We start from the raw sequence: 27,800 nt of genomic DNA on the forward strand, positions 1-27,800 counted from the left end.
GCTGATTATTCTTACACTGTTGCCACTTTTAAGACATCCAATCCTGATGTTTCGATCCTAATAGGAAAATATAGGATATAAGTACATAACACTATGCACAGACTATGGATGCATACACTAGTAGTTAAGTGCATGAAACTACGAGTGATACAAGTTATCTCTGGAGAGGGAAAAAGGAATAGGACTGGGGGTGATGCCGAAACTTAGCCTTTGTGCACCGGTGCTGAATTGAATCTTGGAGACAGAGTTTTGTGTGAAGTAAAAAATAACTTTATTGCTTTGCCGGGCAAAGGGGGACACAGTGGGCTAATGCCCTCAAAACTGTGTGTCTCAACCTGGGAGGATTTGGTGAGGAGTTTTACAGCAATGGTTCAAGGGTGAGGTTGCTGATAAGGATCAGGGTGTGTGCAGGGCCTACATTCCTTTAATCTGGCCTCAGATGTTCTCCTGATGAGTTTCTTGTGGTTCTGGATGTTATCCAACTGTGACCTTCTCTCTGAATAATGAATGCTTCATCAAGTAGTTAATATCTTCCATTTGTTGGGGGTTTTAGTTCTGCAGAAGAGCTCAAACATATTGTTATGTGTATCCCTTGAGGCAGAACTAGGACCCTGCACTATTGTTTGACTGCTCCTCCCTTGTCTCTGCATCCCCTCCCTTCCCTGATTAGCAGCTGTTTGAATCTGCCCTTTGCAACTCAGGGAAGGTCATGGAGACTGAAGCCTATTCCCTACAAACAAGAAACAGGGAACACAGAAAGGCTTCCATGCCCAAGAGCCCCACAGAGTCCTGCTTGGTTTCAGGGGTGAGAGCTATTTAGCAATATCTTTGGGATAAAAAACTTGAGGCAAATATGGCAAAATAGTGTTAAACTAGTTGTTGGTGACACACCTGGCATTATTTCATGAAATCAGCAAAAACTACAAATAAAGGCTCCCAGGCCCAATCATCCCTGCCCCAGGATTGCTTATATTCATTTACAGCATATCACTGAATTTAGTACAGCACAGTTCAGACTCTGGATCTAGGCTATCTGGTTCAAATATGGAGTCCACTGTATAATGGTGGTATGATCTTTATTTAGTAAGTTGCTTAACATCTCAGTACCTTATTCTTCCCACCAGTATACTGGGGATAATAGGACTTACCCTATAAGGTTATGAGGATTGAAGAGATTGATACATGTGAAGCACTTACAAAGGAAGACAGGTATTCTACTATAAACATTCTCAGACAGACAAAGAATATTAACTGGAGATATGTCCAAAGACTTCTGCCAATCCCAAATTCACAAACACTGATGGCATATTTTCCCCATAAAATGAAATAATTATTAGCTCTCTTCACATCTCTTTTAATATGATCTAGTACTAGGAGATGGAATTGTTTTCAGGAATATTTTTGATCAAAGATGTATGTATATCCATGTATGTATAAATCTGTTTAGTTGTTCAAGTTCAGATGGCAGTCCTTCAGCCAGTGAGGGGCTATTTAGTTACCCAAATCTAATTAGTTTCTGAGGTTCAGATACTTAGTAGTAAGGATGGTGAATATTTTAATTGAAAAATATATCCAAATCCATTCAATTCCTGAGTTTGAATAGCAAGGGGTATGTGAATATGTGTATGTGCACACGTACACACATAGATCCATTTTTAAAAATCAATCCATCAGAGTTCCCATGCAGGAAACTATTAACAGAAACCATTTTTTTTTGCCAGAGCTGAATTATGTTTACTGTACAAAGAAACTAAAACTGTCCAAAATGAGCTCAGGAGTAGTGCGAGTGTGGACGGCAGCAAACGGTAGTGTTGACATGGTGAATGCATCTATAGCTGGATCTCCTATACCACTCTGCAAAAAAATGTATCTCCTGTGCCCCTTTTGTTCTCAGGAAGCTACTTGAGGATATGATCCACACAAATGAAGGAGTAAATCTAAGACAGACACGAGATATAGGAAATGGGAAATCAGGGAATCCAATATAGGGGAGACACAAGCAATTCCTAGGATGATGGTGAAAAGAGATTGCAGGATGACAGCTGTGCCCCAGCCACAGAAGGCAAAAAGTCCAGACTGGACAAAACAGATTATTGCTCCAGGAGCAATTTCTTCAAGATGGATGAAACTGATAAAACAACTGGTATGTCTGAACGTAGAGTTTTGGATTTAATTAGCAATAAGTATATAGAAACCCATGTAAACAAAATAAATTATTAAGTCAAGGAAATAAAAATGCAGTACAGGGTAAGAATAACACATCACTTAGCTGTACAGTGTTACATAATCTTAATGATGTAAACATTCTTAATCACAGTCAATAATGTAAACACTGAATTACATATGCTGGGAAAAGGGGAGCAGGAAGGGAAAGTGCAATGGTTGGGAAGCAGAAGAGCAAAGCTTTATATCAGGAATTAAAGAAATATCTCAAACTGAAAACAAGTAAAAGCAATATAAGCATGTTACCTGAAGATATGCTAATAAATAACAACAAAATAAAACCAGTGAAACAGCTTGCTCTGGGGACAGGAAATAGGAGAGGAAGGTCAAGGGAGTGGTATTTTTCATTTAGCAAAAGAATTTTTTATAGATCTATTTGATTCTAAACTATGTGAATCCATTTGATTCTATGTGAAACTTTAAGAAATAACAGAACCCCCCACCCCCGCCCCCCCAGAAATCTAGCACGGTACCTGGCTCATAAAAATTCAATAATGTTAATTATTTTATTATTATAATGACAAGAAAGATGACAATTTTTCATATCACCATTACACTCATGCTAGGGATAACAATGCTTCCTCTACTATAAATGCTATTTGATCTTTTTAAAACATGTTATTTACTATGCTTGGAATATCTGGGCATGCTTAATGAAATAAAAAATTATAAAACATTCCAAATTTTTTTTTTACTTAAGCAAAGTATCTAATTTTATACAATTTACACACAACTTTTAACCAATGAAACTATTTCACTTCTTGACATTCAACAATTATAAGACTTTTAACTCCCCAAGACATGCACTACAACCACAGAATAGATTCTGTCATCAATATGATGGTCTTGGCATCTTATATATAATGTTTCCACTTTAAATTAAGTCCTACTTACCAAAATAGAAACAGGCTAAGATAATGAACAGGCAGTTTATAAAAAAAGAATACAAACAGTGAATAACACTGACATACCAACCTCATTTGTAATGAAAGAAACACAAATTTAAAAAATAAGGTACCATTTTTCACCTATTTTGGCATAGATTAATTTTTTTAAAAAAAGATCCTATCTACAGATGACCAGAGAGTATGTAGGTGGGGGGTGAGAGAGTGGTCACACATATAACAATAACTAGAAGTATAAATTGTACAGCCTTTTTAGAGAACGATTTGGCAATACTTACAGAGGCTCTAAAAATGTTTATTTAATTCCTTTGAACCAATCATTCCATTTCTAGAAATTTACTTTCTTAAGGACATAATTAAACACGTACCTCAAAATGTGGTTACAAGGATATTCAACAATCACTGCTTATAGTAAAAACTGCAGACATTCAAAATGTCTAACACAGAAGAAAGAATGAGTAAATTGTGGCACACCTCCGTTATGGCAGACAGTGGGCTTCCCCTAGATGTCATTCCCCCAGACTTTGCCTTAGCTTCTTCCTTACCCCAAAGTGTCAGAGTTCAACTTTCTCAGTGAGCTGATCTGAGTCAAGAGAAACTTTGGGGAAATTTTCTGGGGGCTCTTAAGAGGAAAAAATCTTCCTCACTGACAAAACTGAGATGTGAGAGGAAAAACAGCCTTTCCTGCCTTTTAGATGAAATTTTTATGAAGATGTGAAGCTGGAAGTTACAGCAGCAGCTCTTACAACCACGAGGGAGACAAGCCTAAGGCAAAACCAATAAGCTGAGGCTGAGGCAAAAAAAGTGTCCTTAATGACACCTCTGAACTGTTTATGTGAGACAATAAATGTCCTTGGTTACTTAAGCTGATTATATTTGAACATTATTACCTCTGGTCAATAGCATCCTGATAGAAGCCGTACAACACAATACTTTAGAGTCACTAAAAGTTATGCTACAGCAGTATATTTATGAACAGTAGATGTACAGTTCAGAGAAATAAAAAATTAAAAATAGTATGTTCCCATTTAAAAAAAGAGTAACTATGTTAATATGGAATCATTTGCCAAGAAAAAGGACTGGGAAGATACTCCAGGTTTTAGGGATAGTTACCTCTGAAATAGTTATCTCTGAAAGATAGGAATTCGAATGTTCCCTTCTTGTGAATTCACATTTTCTGTTGTTTTCTAAAATGAACATATATCACTTTAAGATTCTCCCACCAGTTTCTATTTCTTCAGTAAACCCAGTGCGATTTTGGGGAGGAAGAAGAGGTAAACATGTATTCTAGTGAGCTATCCTGAACTGGGAGTCTGCCTTTTTAATAGGAAAAGTTGTTTCTTCTTTTTTAAACTGTTTTGTGAAATAAAATTTGATACTCTCAGGCATTTATTTTTAGTGAATACAGAAGATTACAGTTTTCATTTCCCTTTGTTACTTAGAAAATCATATCATGACTTTGTACCATTTCGTATTGAAATTTCTTCTGTGAAGCAAAAACAGTCCCAAAATGAAGGATCTTCAGGGGTCATAGGAACAGCAGATGATATTAAATCATTAAAGGTGAGAATAGTAAACTGCCTCTGGGTTGGTTTAGAATCATCTTGAAATGAAACCTAAAAGGGTAAAAAATTAGATTACCTCAATGTTATACTGCATAATAATCTTATGGTCAATTTTATAATTAGGAAAATAAGAAATCAGTAATCACATTTCAGCAATATTAAATTATACTTCAATAACATTAAATTACAACACAGTAGCATTTCTAGATAATTGCTTCTACTCCTTATATTAGTGTTGCCAATATAACAAATCAAGAAAAATATGAAATAACTTGATTCTCAAACTTTTGTAGATAACAATAACCTGTGGTATTTGTTTAAAATGTAGATTTACTGAGCCACACATCCAACAATTCTGATTTAGTAGATGAGTCAAAAAGGATCCCAAAATATATAACTTTAACAAGCAGGTGGGTTATTGTGATAGAGAGGGACCACCAGGCAAACTTTTGAGAAATACTCTAGAGGGTGCGTCTGATAAAATACCCATAACCACACAGAGATGCAACACTTCATTAGGAAATGACTCATTCAACACTAAATTTAAACTATAACTTATACTCTGTGATAGAGCCTTTGTTCACAACTCAGCCCAGTGTGGACTGTCTTTAACATTCTATACATTCTACTAAAGATAGTACTTGGGTCTTCTACAGTGCTTTTACAAGGTTAATATCTATTTTATATGATGTAATTCTCATAACTATGCTGATATGGTTGTTACCCCAACTCTATAGATGGGGAAATTGAGGCTCAGTAAGATCAATCAATTTATACAAGCTTACAACACAGGTTAAATGGTAGACCTGAGCCTGAAACTCAGCCAGGTCTTCTGAATAGTACCCTCACCCTTTTCTCACTATGCCACTGCTGCCTAAATAGGCTGTCTCCAGGGAAATAAAAAGAAAGTACTGCCATGTGCAGACATTACAAAAAATATAAAGCTCTATGGAATCATAAGGTATTTGCAGAAAGGGTAATGCTGAGACTTTAGCACACAAGGACAGGTAACCTGGGTTGGAACATCTTCAGATTACAGGGGTCAATTTTAACATGTCATCCCTTTTAAAAGAAAATAATCTATGAAGAATTTTAGTCTTTTTAATCTGTCAAAGGCATGATCTGTAGACTGAGCTTTTTTTCTAAAAGTAATGATGCATACATATTGATCACACTACATTCTCTCACGCAGATGCCATAAAAATAATAATAAGCATATAGTTTCAATTATTGTGACATTATCAGTATTCCTTAAATAAATATTTCCACAGAATCACAACTATATGTAGGCTGAGTCAAGACCCTAAGGTTTCTTTTTTAAAAAATTTCTCAACTTACCAATTAATAGCAGAAGAAAGTAAAAATCGATTTTGATTGGAAGAATTGATGTTATGCTAGAATATATCACAAGATCTCTCACATTTTTGATACTTTGGAAATAATTTAGGAGAGTATTATAAAAAGGGGAAGGAGTTCAATTTGACAGATAATTCCATTACTCACTATCCCTCAACTTGGTATCCTTAATATTCAAAGACAGCCCCAATTCACCAGGAAATAAACCACTGTTAAGATGACCAAGACAGTGATTATCTTGAATATCTACTGAATATATGAATACTAGGACAGTACCACCAAAATTTTTTCTTTGTCATATTTAAGTGTATTTGAATGTGAAGAAGCAGGTAACTAACATACTTTTAAAACATTTCTGTGAAATCCCAGATGATCTTAAGGATTAGATAATGAACACTTCTAAAGTCTATAATTAAAAAAAAAAAAAAAGCCAAAACCTCTAACCTGATATAAACCAAATGATTATTTCCATCAATAAATAACAAATCCAACTTTAATACATGCTTTTTAGAAAAAACTCAGAGAAATCTTAAAATCTTACATTCTGATGTCTAGATCCATTTGGTTTCCTAAGAGCTACTGCAACAAAATGGTGCTCATCTATTTTGCTTTCCTGAAAAATAAAACATAAGTAAATAGAGAATACTAAATATAGAAACTTAGATATATTTCTATTTACATTTAAAAAATTTCACTCCCCCCAACCATATACACACATACATACATATATATCTCCACTCCCCCTGACTTGAAGGAACAGTCACATATATTTCGGCCCTTTACTCTGTAATATTTCAGTATATATTTCCTAATAGGGACATTCTCTCACATAACCACAGTAGTTAATAACTTCGGTAAATTTAACATTAAAATAATACTTAAATCTACTCTCTGTACTCCAACTTTTGTGAATTAATCCAGTAATGTCCTTTATACCATTTCCCCCCCTCCAGTACAGGAGGCAGTCTAGGGTCAAGTATTACATTCAGTTGTCATTGTCTTGCTAGCTTTTGTCTTTTATGATGTTAGTATTTTAAAATACAAGCCTCATCCCCCACTTTTTATTAATAAATGTTGGCTATTTTCAGTCTGATGGTTCTTAATGATTACATTTATATTATACATTCTTAACAAGAATACTACATAGATAAAGTATCCTATCTAGAGGCACATCTAGATAGCCATCTGCCCTCACTGGTGATGTTAGTTTTGTATATGCTTAAAGTGTACATTTAAAAAAATTAGACTGCAACATTGGTTTATAAGCATTTAGTTAACTACACACTACAGCCTATGGAAAATCATGGTGGAAATTCATAGGTAAGACTTAAAAAATATGTAATTTCCTATTTTCCCCTATGTATGAGACAAAGGGGGAGGGGGCTTTAAAATATAATAGACATTGAGGCAGTTAACAGAGAAAAGTATGAACAACTATTAAAAACTAAACAAAATTTCACCAAAAAGCCACTTTACTAAGGCAGTCTTCCATAAGACATGAGTCGAAACAGGAAACTACAATCAGAAATAGTATTACTTAGGGACTTTTCATCCTTCATCCTCTTCCTCATATCCTCATACGTTAAGATATCCAAATTAGCAAAAAATAAATAAATAAATAAAAGAAATTCAAAAGAGATAAATTTAGGAAAACACTCCAAGAGAAGAAAAAATAACTAGCTAAGTATGAGAAAACGTTTAATAGGTCAAAGTTTGTTATTGTAAACAAAACTATTCTTTTTGAACATGGTTCTCCCATTCTTTACACTGAATGTATCAATAATATAAACACTGTAAAATACAGAGATGTTTTGGCTATAATTATTTTTGGAAAACAACTTAGATCAGCAGTTTTGTAGTGTCTGTAAGGTGGAATATCAAGAGGTAACCGTGGGCAATAACTAGTTTTCATCCAGCCTGTCCACTAAAATGCCACTGAACTGCTCAACTTTTTTACTTACCTCATTATAAGCCAAAATTCAATGAGACTGATTTCAAAATATTCACCGTATCTACTCAGACCTCATCAACATCACATAAATATGAAATTTGAAAACAGCAAAACTAGAGAAGTTATTTTACAATGACTCCAGTTTATCAAACATTAATATTCGATGTCTCACTAGAATAAAAGTTCTATGAGGTGATCACCTTTGCTCTAAATCCTTTCTGCCTAGTACATCTATAATAAATATTAGTTGAAAAAAGAAATGAAACCAGCAAGCTAGCTAGCTAGTTAAGCCAGTACATTCAATGCTACTGAACTTAAGACTTAATTTTAAGACTTTATAAATTTTCAAAAATTTCCTAAGCTTATAGTTTTTTACCCATAAAATTATTGGGAATACCAAAATTTCCTTAAAATCTCCAACAAACCCAAAGGGAGCAAGAATATTTTACTTTTTCAGGAGATAGTTTAGCATTAGATTACAAAGATTAACCTGCTTTAGTCAAATTGTATGTCATTTTCTTAGTATGTATTTTCACCTTATAAACAAAGTAAAATAAAAGTTTAAGGTATAACTTAAATCATTCAAGTTTTACAATGTTTTCCCAATGGTAAAGTACTGAAGAAATCTGTCATAAATGTTAATATTTCTACTTTTTAAAGCACTTCCTTTCAAAAGCAAAGAATTTCTGTTTCAACTAATCTCATCACTTGAAACTTTTTGGTGGTAAATTTAACTTTCCTAACAGAAACCGGTTATGAAAATTGAGAGCCTATGAAAACATGAGATTCCTCTTGGCATAAGAATTCATATTTCTTCTAGAGTATTAATTTCCAGGTGTGAGATACAATACTCAGCTAAGTGGAAAATCCTTTGGAGGATTTGTTGTAATAAATAATGGATTCTTGATTATGTCCACGCTAGCATTTTAGGTCTGTAACAGATACAATGCTAAGTAAGATACTGCCCCTGCCTTCAGGGAGCCCTGGGAAAGTAAAGCAAGTAGACAAGTACAAAAATTATGAGGCAAAATGTGGTATGTTGTAAGAAAGAAAAAAAAAGCTTGGTCTTAAATGAAATAAAGAAAAGGCACCTGAAATGGATTTAAATTGTTAAAGGAGAAGGCAAGGAGGAGATTGGGGCAGGGTGGATGGGTGGGTGGTGGTGAAGTCACAGAAGAATTAAAACAAATATAAATACAAGAGGGTTGGAGATAAAGCATAGCAGATAGCAGGTTGTGATCTGGCTGCAATGTGCAATGTGGAGTGTATATAGGGAAACAACGGCCAAAAATGAAGAAGGATGAAGCAAAATAATGCAAGAGGAACCCAGTTAGGAGGCTACTGCATTAGTCTAAGTTGGATGTAAACAGTGCCCACACTAAGAGTTTTCAGAGGGCAGCACATCACTGTTAATTAGAGGGATTGGTATAACAAGGGGACGAGGAGGGGAACTGAAAATGGGTCTGGGTTTTCTTAATCCTGGATGACTGGATGGTGGTACCATCAAAAAAAGTAAAGTTAGAAAAAGAAAATAACTTGAAGGGCAATTATTATTTTGACTTATCTGCAGAATTTGTGGTGTCTGTGTAGTTTTCAAGGAGAAATACATAGCAGTGAGAAATAGGAGTCTGAAGAGTGAAAAAAACTGAGTTAAAGGTTTGGTAGTCATACGCAGAAAGGTAGTGTGCTTGAAAATGCTAAATGTGAGAGTGGATCCATGAAAACAGTAGATGCCTGGGAAAATGTCTATACTTAGAAGGTGGCAATGAAATGTACTTCTTAAATATAAGAGTTTTAGGGTTCAGTCTGTTGTCTTCTTTTCTATACACTTCTAGATGGTTTCACAGACTATCTTCCACTAACAGCTCTCGTTTAATGACAAGCCTATTCTTTCCTTAAAGCTCTCAGCTTCTATTTCATAGCTAAACTCTCGTCTTGAATGTTATTCAAAACACTAAGCAGATTTTTTTTTAAATCCTCATTTGCTTTATAATTTTCATTTCATATTCTTCTTTTGAGTCTCCAAGTAAATAAACGCTCATTTTTCTCCTGGGATGCAGAATTTTACCGTATGTCCTATGATGGCTCTGTCCTTTAGTTCTGCTTAAATGAGGATAGTATCCTTAGCCTTCTGCACCATTAATTTGTGTGCCAATAGATACCTTCCATATCCACACGTGCAGCCTAGACCCTATTTCTGGTATCCTGCAGGCACTCTTTTAATGCTGCCTACAGGAACAGGACTATTTTTTCCGCTTAGCTTATCAGTTCTCACACTAGGAAGAGAATCTATGAGTCTGAAGTAGTTCAGTTATTCATTGGCTATATGCATTAATTAATGAAAACTAGTCTCTGACATGTACTATTTCTAGGGATTTGTCCCGTCTCCAACCCAGGTAACAGTACTTTCTAAAATACCTTTAAAGGTACTTTCTAAAATACCCTGTGTGCTTAAATTTAGTCATCAAATACTTATGGAGGAAAAACCAAGCCATGGGGCTAATCATGTTTGGCTATGACTCTCTTTCAGGAAGTTGTGTCTACACAGTACAGAAAGGAGAGAAGAGCAAGATGGCTACAAAGTTGTCCTGTGCAGAGGTTTATTTGGAGTTACCCATGAAAAGTAGGGAAGGGTTGAAACTTCTTCCTACCTTGTTTTCAGTTTACTAAAGGAGCTGGATTCTATAGAGTAGGAACAGAAGGCAACTTATTCTCTTTCACCATTTCCCTTTAAACAAGTTCTGACAATTCATTTTTCTCTTTCCCTGGATGAAATCTTGATCAGATCTCATAAATGACATTTCTGGTCATTCTCAGTATCGAATTTTCTCTGAAAAATGTTTGACCCAAATTAAATTTTATTCTCATTTCATAAGAAATTCTTCCTCCCACTATCCTAGCTCAAACCTAATTCAGGGTTGGAAGTCTCCAATAGGGAAAGGAATTGATTTCACCTCTCTTCCTAAATGCAGATGCTCCCTCATTCACTATGCTGCCACCTCTAGTTCTTCTAGTGTGGGTGAATTTAGTGTGTATGAGTGAGAAAGGAAAAGACTGAACGAAAGGGAGGAAAGGACAGTGAAGATCATTCATGGCACGGTTGTACACTGAAATCATAGCCCTTCCTCAGCTGCATACCTAAAGACTGGTTCTTTATCTTGTGGGGGTACCTGGAGATGCCCAGACAGGAACCTCCCATCTGTTTCTTGACTCTAGGTATGCCTCCCCTGGCTCTACGCTCATCATTCTCCCCTCAAACCCTGGCTTCTGGCTATCCATACCACCAGATTCATTCTGTTAAGTTTACTCTCCCCTTCCAGGCCTGTTTATAGTATAAAAATAATACACACTTAAATATATGCATCTAACATATATTATTTTTATATTTTTCTAACTGGTACATTGAATGGGCAAAACACCCAGGTACATTCAGTAAAGAATTTAATTTTTCTTCCATAGATGTCTTCAAATATGCCCTGCTGGATCTCCCTTCCCATCTCCTGAACAAGCCCTTAGACAAACCCCATAGCTCTTCAGTCACTTTCAGCTTAAAAAAAAATCCCATTTCAATTCTTAGAACACATTCTTCTCCTTGGCCTCACCTTGCTTTTCTGCTCTGGTTTCCTTAAGGTAGGTGGCAGAGAGAAAAGGGATAGAGGAAACAGGCAAAGTAATGATCAATGCTGTTGTAATCTAGTTTTTAGAACTCTGGGTCACATCAAGTATCCAAATGCTAGCTTAGTGAGCATCTGAGGAATTTTCAGAGAACTACTTCCAGTTCCTCTGTCCTGTACCACTGCCTGGAACTAGCAGTGCATTTAACAGCTGACTTCTTGTAATTCTTACCCTCAGCAATTAATACACAGTAGAATGCCCACTGCCTCTTTTTGGAATTCCTCTTGGGTCGGGTCCTTTCAAGACTCTTCAGGTCCATTTTCCACAGCATCTATTTGGTCCACAGGAACTCAGACATCTTTGTCACCCAAAAAGTTTAAGCACAGCTGGCCCCATCACTGACTCTTCCCTCCTCACCCTGCTACTAGGCCTGCTCCATCTGGCACCATAAAGGATTCCCCATGAATGAAATGGCTGACATTTGCCCCTTTCAGTATGAATTATTTTTTTTTAAAATTGTATTAAAAAATACAGTATCCTAAATATAATTTACTTTTTAATTCACAGAATACCTTACATGGTATGTTAGCAGTTTTGATACAACTCTCTTTCTCAAGATACTTTCTGCCCTTGGATCCCCCTAACATTACTTTCTTATTTTACTTCTTACCATTCTGGTCATTCTTTCTCATTCTCCTCCCCACTCCACCTTTAAAAAGTATTCTCAGGACTCTGTTCTAAGTCTTTCTCAATTCTACCTTAGGTAATCTCACTGCTGCAACTGTAAATCCCATGGCTTCAACTACCATCCATGTGTTAATGATTATGATTTTTTTCCTTTAGCTCAGCCTTTCATTCTATTCGCCTGCTTGACACCTTCACTTAGATGTTTTTATGGTATCTCAAACTTAAATCCCACTTGTTCTCTAGTATTCAGTATCTCAACAGATGGTCGTATAAGTCACAGAATTGATCATAACATCTTTATCACCTCACTTCCTTAACCTCCATATACCATCATAGACAGAACTTGGTCTTAAAATACAATTCTGATCTTACCACTCTCTATTTAAACCTTGCTAAATTCCCTTGAGAAAATTAGTGAATCTCTGAGGGTTTTTAAAGTACAAATTGTTACACATAAGAGTGGTAGGCAGTCATGTTTCCTGCCACACAGACCAGATAAAGTTAAGAAAGCTGGTGTATAGAATGAGAAATGTGGGTGGGAGAAAACTAAAGCCAGGAAGTCAAAAGTAAAAGATAAAAAGAGTTCTGAGTTTTCCAGTCCCTAATTCTAGCCAATTCTGAAACCTGGTTATATAAATCACTCTAGTAACCTACAATAATGTCTTTTTGGCTAAAATGAATTTGTGTTAGGTTTTTCTCACTAGCAACCAAGAATTGCTAGTGACAGAAACCAAATAAAGAAAGAGACCAAAATATTAACCAACCCATAATGCCCTACATGATCTCATCAGCCTAACATAGCATCTCTCTCAAATCCCCTCAACACAGTACACTGACAAAATGGCATCCTTTAGTTGTTCATACACACAAAGCTGTTTTATTCCAGGGCCTCTTTTCCCTTCTCTTTTACTTAATGCAATATGACTTATCTTTCAAGTATCAGCTTAAATGTTATTGCGCTCATAGTATCCCTGACTTTACCTTCAGAGCACACAGACTGGATTCCAAATGCGTCTAGTTTCAATGACTAGCCTCCCCAAGTTAAGCATATACTCACATGCACAAAATAAGAAAATTCTTATAGTTGTAGCAATTCTGATACATTTCTTACCTCAAATGCCCATTCTTTTTCTTCTTCCCCATCCAGAAACAAACGTGTTTCTTTATAAACTTGGCCTATATCCAGGTTTAATGGGGATATATCAAATTCAAGCCGCTGCAATTCAAATCCTAATCCAACACCTATTGCTTTTATGAAGCTTTCTTTCAGTGCCTAAGATACAGACAGACATTTTCTCTTAGAGCTTTAGTAGACAAAATTGTTCATAAAATCTACTGTCCCCAAAACATATGGATTTTTAATTCTTTACTACTTTACAGCTATAAGCTATTTATTTTACCCTTATAGTAGCATGGAAACAAACCAGTTGTGAGAACTTAAGACAAATCATTTAAGCTCCCTTTGCCTCCATTCCCTCATGTATAACATGTAATAATAGTAGTACCTTCTTAGTGGGGTTGTTATGATAATTAACTAACTTATGAAGGGCTTACAATAATGTTTTCTGGCACATAATATTATATAAGTGTTTGTTAAATAAGGTCTCGTGTATGAGATCCTTTAAGACAGAAATATTTATAAATAATGATAAATAAACTGTCTTGTTTTTAGCTTTAAGAGTATCTTCTAGTTGAGCATTAAATATATGTTAAATTTCCTTAAATATAATATAATAATGTGTACATAAAAATCATGAAGTTCCCAAGTAATGACTTATTTACTTCAAACACTGTATGAACTACAGGTTTACCACAGGACTTTTGCTCCTGTTTTTAGCAAAGATAATGGAATCAACACAGGGGCTTACTCTCAAAACTAGAAAGAAATTATACCCAATTCCTATAAAACATATCCAGCTGAGTCCATTCATCCTTAAAGCTTCTGATTGTTTCCCATTCTTTGTTGGTAAACTTTCTTTTCATAATATGAAAAAATTCTGGAATTGAACCACGACCTGTCAATTGAGGAAACAGAGAATTACCAGAACTATTAGACAGCGCATAAAAGAAAACTATAGTCCAACTTTACTTTTGAATACAGTCACAATAAGCCTAAACAAAATATCAGCAAATCAAAATAAGTTGAGAAGGGTAGCTTAAGAGAACAGTGAAATTCTGTGAATTCTTAAATAATTAAGGAGAAAAAACATATGGTTATATAAATAGATGCTCACCAAAAATTTGATAAAATTTAGCAGCCAACCTATTATAAATCTTAAATAACTAGAGGAAATTTCCTATATATGATAGAATATCAGAAATCCAAAACAAGTACTCTTAAAATAGAGCAATAGTATGCTGGGGTTTAAAATTTTGCTTTGCTATTTCACAGGAAAATCAGGGAACAATTTCTTTACTATAATTTTGGGGGAATTGGTAGAAAGCTAAGGAGTGTTCTTTTATCCTAAGTTATTAACATGACTGGAAAGTTAATATACACTTACTTCCTTCACAATAACTCTTTTTAAACATGCTTTCTAATATGACTTTTCCAAATAAAAACAGATTTTAATTTCTGTTCTATTGGCTCATTTTAAAAAAAATCTCAAGTATATCCTTAGCTCCACTGTTCCATAGACAATAAAATTTTACATAGCATCCTAAAAATAAATAGAACTCAAAGGATCTGACTCCCAGAACTAAGAGCTAAGACACAAATTAAAATATATGGTATGCCTTTCATATTATATTTTTTCAAAATATTATAATTATGTGTTTGTCTATCTTTACTACTAAGCAGAAACCTTCTATCATCATTCATTTACTTATTCTACAGGTATGTAGAATGTGTACAAATACTATACCAATATGAATTGAACTAATGGTTAAAAACAAATCAGTCGTGGTTCTTAGCCTCACACAATTACAGCCTAATTGGTCAATCAGAAAGTCTGGCAACAAGGTAGGTGAATCACAAATGTTTAGTATATGAATAAATGTACGTTAACTATTATGTGGTAAATTATTCCTAAATGCTCTATTGCCCTGTATCCTTAGTTCATGATTACATTACTTCCAGCAAGCCTCTTGAAAGTAGTCCCTCTGCAGATTCTGTTAACATAGCTTGTCTACTCCGCAACTCCCATTTCTAAAATACTCAACTCCAAAATCTGACATCCCCAACTGGCTGCAACCATAGCATGTCTGCAAAGAAGAAATATGTCAAATCCCCCTACTTAATGCTTTACTGGCATTTAACCACTAACTAACCCCATGAGAATTCAACACTTAGAACGACGACTATATCATTCACTCTAAAAATACCCAAGTGCTAGATGCCAGGAATATGACGGTAACCAAAACAGACATGGGTCCTTATGTTCATAGAGAGTTTACAGTTTCTCCTACAGTAACCAAGTACCTTTCCCATAGTTACCTCAAGGGTAGAAAATATTAAAAACGAGCTCTCCCACAAAATTGTCTACAATTCCCCCACCATCCCTACTTCAAAACAGTCAAAACAGTCTCCTCTTGTTTACCTAGGAAATACTTCTAATGACCTTCCAGTGATATGTGGTTCTTCACTTCAAGGCAAAGATCCTCGTTTGTTTTCAAGTTCAACAGACTCATTTAATTAATCTGTCTACTCCTTAGCCCTCTATTATTCTTAAGAAAGATAACTTTACAATCCATTTTTATTAATCAACTAATGTTTATTGTTTGTATCTGTTCATATTAATGTTAAAAGGCTATTATTTCCTAAAAGCAGCCCTGCAAAGCTGTAAAGTCATTTCATGCAACAGCACTGAAATATTAAACTGGGACCTTAGGAGTCCCAGGGCAGGAGATTCTTACCCTTTTGGGTCTAGGAACCCCCTTTGATAGTCTGGTGCTTATTCCTCAAGCCCCTTAAATAAAGACTGTCTTATTAAAATGCAAGCATCACTAGTACATACTGGCTTGACAGATAAAACACTAAAGAAAGTAAAGAAAGCAAGCCTGCAAAAGTTACAAAAGTAAATCTGGAGATTTTAAACACTGGGAGCACTATACCTACATAAATTGTAAACTGTTTCCTCTTGAATAGATTCGGGTACAAATAGTGTAAATAATAACAATGAGAAGAACAGCTACCTTGGATTTGGAAGACAGCATTATATATTTTGAGTGGAATTGTAGTTTTAACAGAATACTATCCAAAAAGCCTAAAATTTAAAAAGACATGCCTGTTGTCATCTATAGTGTCATTATGTTTGTTGGTTTCTTCAAATTATAATTCCATAACCTTCAAGAAACCCCCTGATTTTTACCTAAATATGATGGGGCAATCGAGGAAAAAATTTAAATATTCACGCTAATAAAAGAAAAACTCATTTAATATAAAAAGCAATCTAGCACAACCACTGGAAAGCAATCATAACTGATCATGTACAGCTAAAATAATATCCGATATGAGTGTGTTTTCATATACTTTTGAGAGCATCATATCCCACAAAATAAGAGATTGACAGCAACAGAAAAAGATGACTTTGTAAATATTCAGCCAATGACAACAGCGCCACATTGTGGCATTATGATGAAAATACACAGTGAATGAGTACTCTGTTAAGGACTTAGTTTACCTAGGAAATTGGAATTAAAAAAAAATCACTAGGAAATACCAGAATAGTATGTTTGCCCCTCAAACTAGCTGAGACAGCACAATTATTAGACACATAAGTTGGCAAAGCCTCCTAATAATACCAACACATATTCATGTCTATTACAATCTTCGATTTAATAGACATATAAGAACTTAAGTAAAAAAAAGATAAAAAAAAGATAAAAAAAAAGATAAAATAACTGAAAAACTTATATAGAACCACTAACCAGGTTTAGAAAAGCCAGATCCCTCATCTTATAGCTTAATCTTTAGGGAAAGCAGCACTAGATATTAACTAAGTGTTCTGCAATGATCAACTAACCAAGGTCGCAGAGCAACTAGAAAGTTTATTAAACAGAGTAGTAACCTACAATAGTAACCTACAACAAAATAATTTATACAGTTGAGCCTTGAACAAGGCGGGTTTGAACTGTGAGGGTCCATGTCTTCCAAAACTCATGCCCACATAGAAACTAAAAATGTGACCTTATTTGGAAATAGAGTCTTTGCAGGTGCAATCAAATTAGGATGGATTAAGGTGGGTCCTATATCCAATGACTGGTGTCCTTATAAGGAGAAACATTTAGACACGAAGTGAGAATACAGGGAAAAAGGCAACATAACAATGAAGGTAGAAAGTAAAGTGATATAGCTACAACCCAAGGAATGCCAAAGATTGCCAGGAAACTAGGAAGAAGCAAAGAAGAATTCTTCCCTGGAATCTGCAGAGGTAACATGGCCCTGTCAACACTTTGACTTCTGGCCTTCAGAACTGTCAGAGAATAAATTTCTGTTTTTTTAAGACACCAAGTTTTTGGTACTTTGTTAGGAGCCCTAGGAAACTAATACATACATGCACACAATTTAATTCATTTATACAGACACACTCATATACTCTTAGCTTTAGTGTTATGCCCCTGGAGTCAAATGTTCAAATCCTGGCTCTAACAGTTCTTTACTATTATTTATTTAACTTCACTATGGCTGTTTCTTAAGGTATAAAACAGGGAAAAAGAGCTGGGTAGTTTAAGAAATAAACATACAAAGGGCCTGGAGCTATTAAGTACCTAATAAATGTTAGCTCTAAGGCTATTGTGGTAGTTGTTTTATATATATATATCCTCTTTTGTGAAATGTTTTATCAAGTCTTTGTCCATTCATTAGATAAGTCTTTTTTTTTTAATGTATTTTTTTAAAATTAATTAATTAATTAATTTTTGGCTGTGTTGGGTCTTCGTTGCTACGTGCTGGCTTTCTCTAGTTGACGTGTGCAGGCTTCTCATTGCAGTGGCTTCTCTTGTTGTGGAGCACGGGCTCTAGGCACACAGGCTTCAGTAGCTGTGGCATGTGGGCTCTAGAGCACAGGCTCAGTAGTTGTGGCGCATGGGCTTAGTTGCTCTGTGGCATGTGGGATCTTCCCGGACCAGGGCTTGAACCCATGTCCCCTGCATTGGCAGGTGGATTTTTAACCACTGTGCCCATTAGGTTAGTCTTAAGTGGCTTTTCTATCAATACTTACAAGTATTTTAATTATTAACAATATTAACCTCTGTCTGTCTTATTTGCCCCAGTTTGTGAGAGAGAAGAGATTTAATATGAAATCAATCACATATGCTAACTTTGCGGGTTCTTCTTATCTTTCTAAGTTTAAAAGGCATCCTTCTTTCAGAAATCTGGCCAAATATACAATTCTATTGTGTTCTAGTAATTGTTATTAAAATTTAATTCTAATTAATTCTGTTGTACACTGGGTAACAAGGATCTAATGGCTTTCAGATGATTTTACTCATGAAAAAAAAGTTGATGGGTTACAATCTTTCTTTTTGTTGGCTCTAGTTGTATCTAAGAAATTCTAGTTGAAGAGGTCTGGGAGGGTTTCAAGGAACCTGCATTTTTTCAAGGAACCTGCATTTTTAACAGGCATCCTGGCTGATTTTAATATCCTGACCACCATTTCAGAAACACCATTCTATACATATAACAGTAACAACTATCACAACAAACTTAGAGCTAACATTTACTTATTAAGTACTTAATAATTCCAGGCACTTTACATGTTTATTCCCAATCTAGCCAATGCTGGTGGTGGTATAACTGTTGAGCCATCAGTATGTAAAACATATACACACAAGTTCTAGGGTAATTAAAGATTTAAATGTTAAAAAAAAAAATGCAATTTTAGAACAAAATCTAGGAGACTCTATAACCTACGGTTGGAGTAAATCTTTTACCAATTTAATTATTTTTTTTTAAATGAGACAGAGTTCAGAATTTATCAAGGAAAAGTTAGATATATTAATTAAATAAAAGACAAAATTCATACGGCAAAAAATACAACCAAATTCAAAAGATAAATAATAGAGTGGGAAAATAGTTGTAACAGATTTGGTCAATGAAGTGTCAATATCCATAATACATAAAGAGCTTTTATACATGGATTAGAAAAGATTAATAAGCAGTTCACAGAAGAGCAAATTCAAGTAGCCAACAAGCTACCCTAGTAATTAGAGTAATGCACCATTTAATAAATAAACTAATCTTTAACCGCTGAATTGAAATATTATGTAGAAATACTGGGCACTAACTCTTAACCTTCCTAGCTGTCTATTCTTTTGCTAACACCACGCTCTTTTGTTTACAATGCCTAATATAAGTTTAAAAAATGGTAAGGCAAGTTCCCACTCACTAAACTTTGTATACTCTTCTTAGACATCAGTTCCTTCATAAAAACTTTAAATTCATTTATTAACCCTGTTCCATGGAATTTTTCAGATTTTGTACTTGCAAATCCTTAAACAGATATCAATAAAATCTAGTATTGAGAGGTCATATATTATAGAATGCAGTGTCTAAAAATATAGGCTTTGAGGTATGGGTTCAAATCCATGATATTCTACTTTTCAGCTTAGTTGCCTTGGGCAAATGTCTTAACCTACTCTATAAAATAACAATAACTTACCACTTAGGCTTAAGAGGGTGAAATAAGATAATGCATAGAAGGCATTTAACACACAGAATTTGCTCAATAAATACTAGTTCTATGTTGTGATCCCACTCAAATCCTCCGCACAGTGGAAAAGACCCATCCTGTAACTTGGAAAAGGGGAAAACTACCGGCCAGTAAAGACCTGGTTTTCCAGTAAGTTCAGAGCACAAAGAGAAGTGTGACTTACTTAAGCTGCTTGCTGGCTGTAAATCTCCAAGTTAAAAAAAAAACAAAAAACAAAAAACAACATTTTGCACATCCTGCAAAATGCAGATCCAAAAAGAATGTAGATCAGCTTAGAATGTAGATCACAAACAATAGTGGAATATAGATCTTCCTTGACTTATGATAAGGTTACGTCCCGATAAATGCATTGTTAAGTTGAAAATAGTTTAGGTCAAAAATGCATTTAATACCCCTAACCTACAGAACATCACAGCTTAGGCTAGCTTACCTTAAACATGCTCAGAACACTTATATTAGCCTACAGGTGGGCAAAATAATCTAACACAAAGACTGTTTTATAATAACGTGTTGAATACCTCATGAAATGTACTGAATACTGTACTGAAAGTGAAAAACAGAATGGTTGTACTAGTTGTTTTACCCTCGTGCTTGTGTGGCTGACTGGGAGCTATGGCTCACTGCTGCTGCCCAGCATTATGAGTATGGAATGGCATATGGCTAGCACAGGAAAATGTCAAAATTCAAAATTCAAAGTATTGCTTCTACTGAATTGCTTTTAAACCATCATAAAGTTGAAAAATTTTAAGTTGGACACTACAGACTGTAGCAGCAACAAAGTTGGAAACCGAATCTGATGGATGCAAATGGAGGAGAGAAGAAGCTAGGGAGATAAATGCAGGGTGAGGAAGAAGACTTGAAGGAAGAACTATTTTTAATCACAACTCACTGATGAGAACAGTTTATATTCCAACCAGAATCGGATATGAATATCATTTTTCACTGTAGTTGCACTTTTTAAGTTTTCAACAAATTTTAGGAATATTTTATGTGAAATTGAGAACTCCTATCATTTGTACATTCAGTAAATATTTACTGAGCACCTGCTATGTGCTAGACACCCTGCTAAGTACTAGGTATACTGTGGCAAAAACAAAACAAGCATAGCTCCTGAACTTATTTAATGAAGGAGAACAGATAATAATCAAATAACTAAGTTATAATTACAAATGAGAAAGGCCATGAAGGAAAACAAGATCAGGTGGTCAGGAAAGTCCTTTCTGAGGAGGTACTGGTACTGGCTACTTCTCATCCTTCCGGTCTAAGGTACTCTCGAAAGAGAAGAACAGGCAGAGGGATCAGCTTTTCTGAAATGACCTGAACAGGAAAAAGTTTGCTACATTCAAGGTAATAAAAGATGAGTATGGACAGAAAATAGTGAGCAGAGAGCGGCTAAAAATGCAAGTGGAGAGATAAATGAGAATAAGACGATACAGTCATGTTAAAGGGACTGAATTTTATTATGAACCAACCTAAAAGTTTTAAGAAAATTGCCTTAAGGAAATTTTTAAAGACCACTCTAACTCTGTACCGAAAATGTACTGAGAGAGAACAGAAGTGAAGAGGGGGACACAAATAGGAAGCTATTAAAATAGTGCTATAAATAGTATGGTGGAAAGAGACAACAAATAGGCTCTACCATAGCTATCATATAATATCACCACTTACTTCATACTTACTGTACTTAATTTACATAACAACTGTTCAAGAGGAGCAGTTCTAAGATACAGTCATTTCAAAGCTATTAAATTAGTATTAAATCTCAAAATATTGAGTCATTTTGTCCTGCCAATTAATATCCAGCAAAGTTTATAACAAAAATGTGAACTTGAAAGTATAAACCCGTGGGGAAAAATATTTTCGGTCTTTTCCCAAATTTTAATAATTTTTATACTGTATGTCTTATCTTGCCTTGTAAACATGGGAACAAAACTGAACAATTCATACTTTTATACTGTATACAATCCTTACTTTTATACTTCTAACTGCAAAAGCCTTTAGTGGTAGATAAAAATTAGAAAATGAAGGAAAAACAACCAATATTTCTCAATTGGGTACAGCAAATTATAAAGATGATCTACAAAACACCTCACCCCACCCCTGACCCCAGGGTTGGGATTGTATTGCACTGGCAATTTATCTATACTAGGGCCCCCAATATCTTATAATCCCTCTTCTCTGGATATCCATTAAATAATTATTTACTGAGTGCCAAGTATGCACCAGTTATTTTTGTATAAGTTTCCTCTCTCCATTAAGCAGAGAATAATGTGGTGGTTACAACAGGGTCCTTAATTGTGGGCATCTGGCTAGAAGGGAGAAACCCAAAACTTCTTACATCCATTAATATAGTCTCTCCTGACTTGCCATAGCAGCAATGGGAGAACTGGGAGATGGCGGGAAATGATCTGCACCTAGCAGAAATGTCTAATGGGATAAGGAAAGACTCCACAAGTTCCTACATGATGTTTACCTGCAGACAAAATGGGAGTAACGGAACTGAGTCTTACAACATACTCACGATGCCCCCCAAAGTCTAACTCCATGTTGAGAGTTGATAATCTAATAACAACGCCCGGAACAAAGTACAATACTTCCCTTGCTCCTATACTGTTTTACCCTCCATCATTTAGCAACTCTTGGAAACTTCCCCTGCTCAATTTCCTCACTTACTCTGATAAGCAGAGCATTTCAAATGAATCGCCAGTGAAGTAAACCAGTGTCTACTTTCCTGAGAAATGATGCTGTGTCCATTAATCTTTCAGACACTAGTGACACAGTAACAATACTAATGACAACTGGAAAATAGCTCTTCCGCAATGCATTACTGGATATATCAATAGCTTTTTGGCAATGAAACAGCCAAATAGGAAAAGGCCTGGATACTGTGATTAGTCAAACAAGAGCAATGAAAAAAGATGGTGGATAAAAAAAGTCTAATAAAATATAATTAACAGAACCTTCATTTTTTGCTCAATTACCTTCCTATCATTTATTAAGTTTCAATTAGTAATTACTTGTTTATCTGGTATTGACCATAAGCCAACATTGCCCATTAAGCCAATTGTAATTAAATCTGTGTCTCACAGGCATAATTTCCAAGCAGATATCAACCTGATGAGCCAACCATTACTGTGTAATTGTGCTGACTGCATTCTAAGGAGTAATGGTCTCTCCAATAATTTCTGATTTTTAGGGAAAGGTCACATAAGGACCACAGAAAGCTATGAAGTTTATGGGCTCATTTGCATGCCCACTCTGAATCCTCTGTAACAGTGGTTCACAATAAGCCTTCTATGACCCTGCCAAAAACCAGACCCTCTCTTTGAGAAAAATGTACCTGTGCATACAAAATGTAGCAAACAATTTCAGGAGGTTAAAAAAAAAATGACTTGATGCTTATCCAGGGTCAAGAACCCCTGTTATCATTAGCATAGCCTCCTTCTGAACAAAGTTAAGAATAGAGTTTTAATAGATTTATGATCAGGTCAGAGAAAAAGCTGCTGGTGGGAAAATTCAGAGTAAAGACACTGACAATAAAGATGAGAGAGGAGATTCACAGCAATACTCTGAGGCCTAACTACTGCAGCACAGAGTGCTTATTCATTCATTTGACAAATATTTATTGCACATTATTTTGAACTAGGTAGGGTGCCAGACGTGCTAGTAGATATAGCTACTAGCTAACAGTTCCTGCTCTCATACAGCTTATAAGGACCACTGGGAAGACAATCAACATCCTGAAAAATAATTATAAAATGAAATATATAATTGGAATGAAAGAAATATACTTTATGAGAGCCTAGAACAAAAGAACCTGGCTTAGATTGAAGGTCCACAAACGCTTCCCTAAAGTAAGACTAAAGTGAAAGCTAACCAGTAAATAAGTTACCTATGCAGAAATGGGGGTGGGGGATAAAGTTATTACAAATATTCTAGTCCAAGGGAAACATAAGCAAAGATCCTGTGGTAGACACAGTGTGGAGATTAGGAAACTGCACTATGAAATTAGGAAAATGTTGGTTCTCTTATTTTAACAGCTTTCTTCTTATCCTGTTACTTATCTTTTAATAAAAATGATAGTATGCTGTGTCCCACCCACCCCATAATATACGTAAGGCACTTAGGAAAATCCCTTGGCACACAGTAAGTGCACACTAATGTTAGTGATGATGAAAATTATAGAGTAGTTGAGAGAACCTGTGTTCTAGTAAAATTACCTAGGTATAATCAACCCCACAATAAATGTTAGCAGTTCCTACAGCCACCAATTACAAATTTCTAAGGCAAAATATAAACAACTTAAAATATTTTAATAATTGCTTGCTCTTCATTTTCATTTATATAAATGTGCTACAAAGAGCTATATTTAGATACAGTACAAATACATGTTATCTCTACTTAAGGACTACAATATACTTTACCACTGAGATTATTATTTTTTAAACAAACCAACAACTAATTGGTTAATTTTGGGAAAGACTTAAATGAAACCAAGTTCTTACAATACATATAATTACTATTTTTTTAATAGAATGATACTCAAAATTGACTCTCTGTTGAGCTCAATTTGACTGAACATTTATTACTTAAATAAAAAAAAACTGAGCTATGGAAAAACTGTTCTTTAGAAAATTTACAGTCTTTGAGAATAGTTTCAAATTTAGTTTTACTTAACAAGCTGAGGTATAATTCAAAAAGAAAACCTTTGTTTTCACTTTGCCTCTACGCAAAGTATTATATGAATCCCCAGTAATGGAGAATCTATCTTTTATGTAGAAGTCTGTTAACATTCAAGAAAATATATAGTAAACAAAGGATGTTGGGGCCCTCAAGCCAACAGCCACCCCCAACAGTGTTCCCTGAGGGGATTCAGGATGGAGAAAAGCAGGACACTGGCCCTAGACAATTAAGGTGCATATCAAAGGAATAATTTCAGTAAGCCCAAACTCTTGCATCTTCCCATACACAGAAAAGTGCTAAATTCATTAATGAAATGTCTGGTTTTCTTTAATTAACAGTAATCTTTTTATGTTCTGACTACCGGGCTTTGTTGCAAAAAACTCCTATATATCCTGGTTCCTCCCTTATCTCTTTGAAGCAGTCTCTCAGAGCTATTTGAGAGGCTGCTTCCCGGACTTGAGTCCTCAGAAAGTCTGCAGAATAATTCTCAAGTTTTGGGTTGTGCATTTTTTTCAGTCGACAATACCCTGCTCTCTCAGATATACTACCCTTGAGTACTGAGCACATTTTTCCTAAACTTAAATATCTACATCTCCTTGTCTGATATTATTCAACAGGTAAGAACTAAGACAAGACACTTAATAACTCTTGTACTACAAAAATGCAACATTACCTGGAAAACTAGTCTTCATTATATCAATTCCAACTTGTAGCTCAGATTCCGCAGCAAGTACAGCATAGTCTCCTTGATGAGAGATGTTAAAGTTGAAATTGGGGTAAGGATTCAATGAGTCTTTCGCAAGAACTGGTTTTCCTTTTGCAGTTCTTTGCAAACGAATATTATTCCAAGGTATATTCAATTTCTCTGCAACTAATTTCCTTATCATCAGACGACCAGCCTGTTAATAAAACATTTGGTAAGTATTGATGTCTATACTAAAGATTTAGGTAACACTGCCTATAACATACAAAGTCTATTTTTGTGGTTTCTAAAATATTCATTTCTTAAAGTTTTTAAAAGTACGTAAGTATTAAATACCCTGCTTTAAGATTTAAGAAATGCTTATGAAGACAGACAAGTTAAAGTCCCTCTTTAGCAATTCCCTCCTTCCCCTTAACAAGTAACCAATGTTATCAAGTATTCATCCCTTCAGTCTTTTCTCTAAGTACCCAAAATATGTTCATTTGCTTTTACTATCTATCCATCTATTTATATGAAATCCTACTATATGTACTATTCTACCATGTATAATCTTTTAAATTTCTAAGTGTTGGGGATTATTTCATGTTTGTATATAACCATCTGGCCTGTGCATTTCATACTATCAAGGTACCACAACTTGACTATTCCCCTGTTGTTGGATATTTTAGGCTGGCTCTAGTTTTACTATTATAAAAAAATTCCCCAGTGAGCAACCCTGTTATACTTACATCTTTGTGCATATGTGCATGTATTTCTAGATCATATATACTTATCACTGGGCTCGACAATTAGCAATGCATGACCTATCTTTTTTCACATATACCCCATCCACTCTCTCCCTCCATTAATTATTAAGAAAGAAATGGGGCTTCCCTGGTAGCACAGTGGCTGAGAATCCACCTGCCAACGCAGGGGACATAGGTTCGAGCCCTGGTTCGGGAAGATCCCACATGCCGTGGAGCAACTAAGCCTGTGTGCCACAAATACTGAGCCGGCGCTCTAGAGCCCACGAGCCACTACTACTGAACCCACGTGCCACAACTACTGAAGCCCGCGCAACTAGAGCCCATGCTCTGCAACAACAGAAGCCACTGCAATGAGAAGCCCGCACACAGCAACGAAGAGTAGACCCCCTCGCCGCAACTAGAGAAAGCCCGCGTGCAGCAACGAAGACCCAACGCGGCCAAAAATAAATAAATTAAATAAATAAATTAAAAAAATATATATATATTAAAAAAAAAGAAAGAAATGACTAAAATCACACAAAAATACCTAAGGATATAACAAGGCAGATAATACTTTGCAAAACCTTTCAAGTTTTTTCCCCTTCAGTTCTAAACAATGACTTAAATACGGCAAGACTTTGAATTTCACAATTTCTTACAAATTACAGAAAGTATTAAAATATTCACCAATATGCCTTCAAAAATCAATCAGCCCACATTTCAAACGAAAAAGTGCTTTGATAGAGGAACATTTTCAAGGTAACAGTCTTTGATGGTAGTTAGCAGCTGTTTCAAACTGCGCTATATACACAGAAGTCGTTTTGAAACCCGTTTCCATTTGTTGCTAAAAATACGTAAGTAAAATAAACAATTATATCTAAAGTACTGTTTCCCAAGCTATTTAGTCAGAAAGGTATGCCTAGGACTGCATCCTTCCTTGACTTCAGTTTCACTGGTAAAAGGAGGCTGGACTCTTCCAGTTCCACGGCGTGCAAGGCTAAAGTAAGTCATACTGTCAATATTTCTTAGGGCCTATCACGTGCAGGAGAATGGAGAATGGAGAATGGTGGGATACTTAACAGGCTAAGAATGTGCTATGGGCCCAAGCAAGGAAAAATAAATTTTGATAACTTAAAAATAAGAAAAAAACCATTGTGGGGAAAAAAACTACTTTGTAGGCCTTCTCAACACCTATTTTAGGGTTTAGCACGATCTCTATTTTCAATTACAACGGGGGAGGGGCTAATTTTTACAGCGGACGAGGCCTCCGAGGAGACTACAAAGACGGTGGAGACCAGGCCGCGCGCACACACCGGAGAGTCAGCAGCACCTACCACTCTCGCCCTGGGGCGGCCACAAGCTGGCGCCGACGCTAACGTGGGAGGGGGGAGTCTCTACAGCCCTGCCCACCATCCCCAACATCTGCTTCCTCGGCCCTCAATATGAAAGACCTGTAGTACCAAAGCTGCCTTAGCGTCGCGTGCAAAGACGAACTGGCCAATGCGCTCCTTCTCCTCGGGCTGGATCGATCGCACCGCGAGCAGCCATTCGGCTCGGCTCGGCAGCCAAGCGCCACAGGAAAAGGCCCAGCGCACGCCCTCCATTGCTGGCACCAAGCAGAAACGCTTAGCGGGGAAAACCATACACTGAAAACCTCACCGCCACCTCGGGCTTGATGGCGCGGACGCTAACGGTGCCCCACCCACTTCCTCCCGGCGCCCGTGCGGAGGGGGCG

General features: G+C 35.8%; 1 protein-coding gene across 1 annotated transcript; it reads right to left on the reverse strand.

The window, feature by feature from the left end:
* Positions 1-2,710: 2,710 nt before the first annotated feature.
* AASDHPPT (aminoadipate-semialdehyde dehydrogenase-phosphopantetheinyl transferase) lies at positions 2,711-27,791 on the reverse strand. The gene is made up of 6 exons (XM_082410041.1): positions 27,526-27,791; positions 25,311-25,536; positions 14,196-14,317; positions 13,414-13,575; positions 6,591-6,662; positions 2,711-4,744 (listed from the first exon to the last, which is right to left on the reverse strand). The coding sequence occupies exons 1-6, from the start codon at positions 27,706-27,708 to the stop codon at positions 4,580-4,582; spliced, it is 930 nt and encodes a 309-aa protein (XP_082266167.1). The 5' UTR covers positions 27,709-27,791; the 3' UTR covers positions 2,711-4,579.
* Positions 27,792-27,800: the final 9 nt, after the last annotated feature.

Source organism: Balaenoptera physalus, assembly GCF_965194825.1.
Source record: "Balaenoptera physalus genome assembly, chromosome: 10".
In the NCBI taxonomy this organism is placed as follows: domain Eukaryota; kingdom Metazoa; phylum Chordata; class Mammalia; order Artiodactyla; family Balaenopteridae; genus Balaenoptera; species Balaenoptera physalus.

Excerpts from the sequence above, each read along its gene's own strand:
- AASDHPPT (XM_082410041.1), bottom strand. The coding sequence starts at position 27,708 with ATGGTTTTCCCCGCTAAGCGTTTCTGCTTGGTGCCAGCAATGGAGGGC. Across the intron at positions 6,663-13,413 it reads AAAAAGAATGGGCATTTGAG|GAAAGCAAAATAGATGAGCA; the intron begins GTAAGAAATGTA and ends TTTATTTTTCAG. Across the intron at positions 4,745-6,590 it reads ATGGATCTAGACATCAGAAT|GTTTCATTTCAAGATGATTC; the intron begins GTAAGATTTTAA and ends TTACCCTTTTAG.